Raw genomic sequence first — 5,896 nt, 5'->3', positions numbered from 1 at the left:
AAAAAAAAAAAAAAAAAGAATTGCATCTCTTCTGAATATTGAGGGGATTTTGTCATTGCTTGTTTAGAAATAGGGTCCTACTCGGTTTCCCAGGTTGGAGTACATTGACCTGATCATACCCCATAGACTCCAACCCTGAGCACAAGTGGTCTGGTCTGGCTCAGCCTCCTGAGTAGTTGGGACTACAGACACACACCACCACACCAGCTAAATTAAAAAGCAATTTTTTTTTTTTTAGAGATAAGGTCTTGTTTCCTCCCAAAATGCTAGGATCACAGGCATGTGCCATCCAGCCTGTCATTGCCTTTATACTTTTTTATCATTTCTAAAATCTAAGTCCTTCACCCACTAACCTAACTTTGAGATTTAATGGTTTGGAAAGTGTTTGTGATTATTTCAGGAGAGAAAAAAGCATCCTTTAAAATTATTTTTCAAGTTATTCTCAATAATAAATAACAAGGAATAATAAATATAATGTAATATTAAAATCAACCTATAAATTATGGATTATGTACAATTTTAGTCACATTCTAAAAGAGAACTTTTTCCAAAGCAACTGGTAGGTAGTAAAATTAACTATTATGAATTGTATCAAATGTTAAATTGTCATTCTCTTTTCTAGTAAATAACAAAATAGTCAAAAGACATACAGAAGAGTAAAAAAATCACAAGGGTAAATTTCAAATTGGTAAAAAGAATATAAATAAAACTAAAAATCATTATTGGAGGTGCATGGGTGGATGAGGGTTGGGGGGTGATCTTGTGTGTCTGAAACAGTTTTCAATTTGTGACATCACATGATGTGTTTTTTCTTTTCAGCTGTAAAACTACCATAGAAGCTATCCATGGATTGATGTCTCAGGTTATTAAGGATAAACTGTTTAATCAAATTAACATCTCTTAAACAGTACTTTTGCCTGAAAGCCAGAATGAGAAAAATACTCAAGTAACACTTTAAAACCATTACTCAAAATGATTAGAAGTAAAAGGTGCTCTGAAAGTGTCCTGAATATTAACACCCTGTAATAAAATGCTTTAAAATGAAATTGTCCTTTCACTTTTTTTTTGTGGGCAGAAATATAATTAAACATTTTAATTATTTTAGTAATTATTCCTGGAAACATTTTCTGAGTCATACCATAAATAATTTTCCTGAATATCATATAACTTATTAGAGATAGAGCAGAGTATCAAATCATTCAGCTATTTACCTCATGCCATTCCTGAACTAGGTCCAGTCCTATCATAGCCACTGTCCTAAGAGAACTTACTATGGAGGCCAACGCTAAATTAACAAGAACTTAAGTCTGTATATTGCAATGAAGGGAGAAATAAAGTGTGCTAGGGTACCCTTGAGAGGAGCACTTATCCCAGAGAGGGGTTCAAAAGGTAGACTTCCTAAAGGGAGGTACCTGACCATTAGTTGAAATTTGAAAGATGAGAGTACTAGCCAGAAAAAGACAAATAGGGAGATGATTACTATAATAGGCAGGAATGATAGCAATATGCAAAAGGTCAAAGCCAGAAAGCAAGAACCTAGAACCTTTAAGGAAATGAAACTCACTTAAAACAGACTGGTGGATAGAACCTGGGGAGTGATAACAAATGATTTAAGAGGTAGGACAAGGGTAGATTCTAGATGGGCCTTTTGGAGTTTACACTAACAGCTTTGAGGAGTTAAAAGAGTTTTAAAGAGCAGGAATGTACTAGATTATGTTTTCTAAAACCATTTTATTCAGAGATTTGGTAGTAGAAGCTGGATGAGAGCAGATGACGTATGGAGTAAAAAAAAAACAAGAGGGCCCAAGTGTTCTTCTTAGCAAAATATCACAGGAATGGAAAAAGTGTCCAATGTACACAGCCCTATTATGAAATTAATTTATAGCTTTCATATGAAATCTATAACCTAATAAGCCTAAGAATATGGGGAGATGGGAGGGAGAAGGATGGGGGGAATGGGTGGAGGAAGGGCGATTGAAGGGATCACATCTATGGTTTATCATACAAGGGTACAAGTGAATCTTTCTAAGAGTAGAATATGAACGTCTTAACACAGTAACTAAGAAAAGGACATGAAGGCTGTGTTAACCAGTTTGATGAAAATATTTCAAATTGTATGTGAAAACACCACACTGTACCCCAGAATTGCATTAATGTACATAGTTATCATTTAAGGAAAAAAAAAAAAAAAAGAGGGCCCAACCCTGGATCATGGAAACATCAAATTTTAAAAAGGGACAGAAATCTGGGAGGCCAAGGTGGGTAGACTGCCTGACCTTAGGAGTTCAAAACCAGCCTAAGCTAGAGCAAGACCGTCTCTAAAAATGGCCAGGCATCGTGGTAGGTGCCTATAGTCCCAACTAATTGGGAGGCTGAGGTAAGAGGATCACTTGAGCCTAAGAGTTTGAGATTGCTGTGAACTTTGATGCCACAGCACTTTACCCAGGGCTACAGAGACTCTGTCTCAAAAAGAAAAAAAAAAAAAGGGCGGAGCCTGTGGCTCAAAGGAATAGGGTGCCTGCCCCATATACCAGAGGTGCTGGGTTCAAACCTGGCCTCAGCCAAAAGAAAAAAAAATGGGCATAAAAAGAGAAAACCACAGGAGCAGAAAAGTAAAACACCTAGTGACTTTACGTGCTGCTAAGGTCAAAGCAAACAAAGCTTAAGAGTTTTCTGTTAGATTTAGCAATAAGGTAGTCTTTGGTTAAGACAGGAAAGCCAATTAGCATTAATATTCAAATACTTTTTTGGTCTGTTTATATACTTTTTTTTTCCATATGAATCTGTTAGGTAGAGTCCCTCTAGTAGTTGTGTCCTGTACCCAAAAGGTGCGCCATAGACGACATTGTGCCCATGTAGTGGGAGCACCCCACCCTCCCTCATTCACTCACCCCCAAACTTGAATTGAAATGAGTTTTTCTCCTATATCAGTTTCGTATACTTTTAAGTAAAGCACATGTTGCCAATTTTTTTTTTTTTTTGAGACAAAGTCTCAAGCTGTCACCTTGGGTAGTGTGCCGTGGCATCATAGCTCCTAGCAACTTCCAACTCGGGCTCAAGTGATTCTCTTCCCTCAGTTTTTCTATTTGTAGTAGAGACAGGGTCCCACTTTTGCCCAGGCTGGTCTCCAACTCCTGAGCTCAGGCAATCCACTGGCCTTGGCCTCCCAGAGTTCCAGGATTATAGGCATGAGCCATGCATCCAGCCACATTGCCAATTTTTGATGGCTCAACCTGACCTCCATATTTATGTCCCTTAAAAAAAAAGTCATGACTGTCCCCAAACAGCCAAAATCTGCATTTACTGACACAGCCTCCAATAATACCAACATGATATTTCATCATTCTAGGAACATTGACAAGTTGAAGTTAAGTGGTTATGGTCTTAATATGAAAGAGTTAAAAGTCATTAAAATCACCACAAAAAACATACTAGCTATTTTCATTCCAAGACTTGAATATAGTTATCCACATTTGACTTGACATCAGTGTCAATTAAGACATCTTGGTGGGATTACCAGGAAACGAAAGTTCTTCAGTCCTAACTTCATTGGACTGACTTCATAAAGTCTTAGTATTTCAGTAATGATATCTCGGTTGGACAAAAAGTCACTTCCAAAAGAATATGTTGGCTCAGCGCCTGTAGCTCAAGCAGCTGGGGGCCAGCCACATACACTGGAGCTGGCGAGTTCAAATCCAGCCCAGGCCTGCCAAACAACAATGACAACTACAACCAAAAAATAGCTGGGTGTTGTGGCAGGGACCTGTAGTCCCAGCTGCTTGAGAGGCTGAGGCAAGAGAATCACTTAAGCTCAGGAGTTTGAGGTTGCTGTGAGCTGTGATGCCAGGGCACTCTACCCAGGGCGACAGCTTGAGACTGTCTCAAAAAAAGACAAAAAGAATATGTTGCCACACCTAACTGCAGAGTGCAGAATCATATTTGATTTAGGCAGAGTTACACTACACTTCTCAGCTCTGCCCTTCACATGTTGACCCAAAGCCCAAGCTGGTTTTCCCTAAATGGCTGTACACCACACCAACCAGTTAGGGGAAAGAGCTGCTCACCACTATCAAAAAGGTTCTGACTTTAACTGGTCTAACTTGGGTCATGAGCCTGTCTCTGGTAATTATAGATAGGGATTTTTAAGACCGATTAAGTGCTACCCCTAAAGCTGGGGGTGGAGTCAAAAACCCAAAATGCGTAACTACTACACACTGAGGTAAATGGATGCCACAGAGACAATCAACAATGTCCCTTCAATGAGCCCAGGCAAATTACAGACCTAGAAAACAGCATTTGCATTTTACCTTTAACGTAGTTACTTCATTAAAAAGTAAGATTCTCACAGCCGTGGTAGTGTGCTGTGGGGAAGGGAGACAGACTTGTAAACCCAGGAGCAAGGTTCTGCCTGCCCGAGTCCACCGCTGTGCGGAGACCACCCGGTGAAGCCACCGTTATCATAGGAGGCAAAACCTTCAACCAAAGACTTGGGAGATAAGAAGGAAGGAGAATTAAACTTGAAGTCATTGGACATGATAGCGGTGAGATTCACTTCAAAGTGAAGATGACAACACATCTCAAGAAACTCAAAGAATCATGCAGTCTAAGACAGGGAGTTCCAATGAATTCACTCAGGTTTCTCTTTGAAGGACAGAGAATTGCTGATAATCATACTCCAAAAGAACTGGAAATGGAGGACGAAAATGTGATTGAAGTTTATCAGGAACAAACGGGGTCATCCAACAGTTTAGGTATTCTTTTATTTTTTTTCTTTTCCCTCAACCCTTTTTTATTTTTAAAAAATAGTTCTTTTGTAATGTGGTGTTCAAAACAATTGAAAACTGGCACCTAATCTCTTTAAAACATCTGATAGTTTGAATTCTAGTGCTCATTATTCATTATTTTTTGTTTTCATTGTGCTGATTTTTGGTGGTCAAGCCTCTGTCCCCTTCATATTGCCCACTCCTTTTAAAATTTTACATATGTGCACTGAGAGACTACTGTTTTCTGGACTGTGCATTTTCAGGCTTGTGGTGATAAATAAGATCAATCAATGCAAGAAGTGTTCATAATGACTTTTCCATTTGGCCCTGAAGTTCTAGCATGTGATTGCTTCACTCCTGGAGTGTGACTTTCAGTGGGAGATGGAAGTTTTTCAGAGAAATGAACTGTAGAAACAATGACCTTTCCTTAACTTGAAGCTACTTTTCAAATCTGAGAGTTTGGACCAAAAAAGGAATATCAAGTTGGAGTCAAGGTTACAGATAAGGTGAGAATAATGATGGCTCCAAAGATGGCTTCACTGAAGAAAAGGCATTTTAAGATTTTTTAAAAATCTTGTTGGACGATCCCAGAAAAGTTCTAATTTTCATCAGCAAATAATAAAGTTATTCATGCAGGAGTGTATACAATAGAACACCACTCTTCTTGGTTTTATTTGTACTTTTTGGCCTGGGATATGAGTTTTAAATGGATATTGTCTGTACCAGCTTCATTAAAATAAACAATATTTATAAAAATCATACTAATGCTCATTTTATTTTAATTGTATAAGAAGAAAAAATAAAGTGCCTAAAATAAGGTTTTCTTGCATAATACTGGAAATTGTTTACACGTGGTACAATTTTTTTCTTCATTACTGTAGATTGATGATGTTAATGACTTTGAAGCACTGAAAGTTACTGAAGTGCCTTCTGAATTAAGGATTTAATTAAGGCCACAATACCTTTTAAAATATTCAGTGTTCTGTTTTTTAAATACTTGATATTCCTGTATGGTGCGTGTATATATATTATATGTGATAAAGCTATCCAATCATGTTGAATAAATGGGCACACCAAAAATTCTTTAAAAAAAAAAAAAGGTAAGATTATCTTTTTTTTTTTTTTTTTTTTTT

General features: G+C 37.6%; 1 protein-coding gene and 1 pseudogene across 1 annotated transcript in view; both read left to right on the top strand.

The window, feature by feature from the left end:
• The window catches only part of COPS5 (COP9 signalosome subunit 5), a 21,056-nt gene extending 20,010 nt beyond the window's left edge, over positions 1-1,046 (top strand). The window contains exon 8 of the mRNA XM_003797249.1: positions 820-1,046. Coding sequence (XP_003797297.1) covers positions 820-904 — 85 coding nt within the window. The 3' untranslated portion in view covers positions 905-1,046. The remainder of the gene's footprint in view (positions 1-819) is intronic.
• Positions 1,047-1,955: 909 nt separating this feature from the next.
• On the top strand, positions 1,956-5,649 carry LOC100947906 (annotated as a pseudogene).
• The last annotated feature ends 247 nt before the right edge of the window (positions 5,650-5,896 follow it).

Source organism: Otolemur garnettii, unplaced genomic scaffold, assembly GCF_000181295.1.
Source record: "Otolemur garnettii isolate 467f Iridium unplaced genomic scaffold, OtoGar3 scaffold00113, whole genome shotgun sequence".
NCBI lineage: Eukaryota > Metazoa > Chordata > Mammalia > Primates > Galagidae > Otolemur > Otolemur garnettii.
The sequence above is the reverse complement of the archived record's forward strand: the minus strand, read 5'-3'. Positions and strand labels throughout refer to the sequence as shown.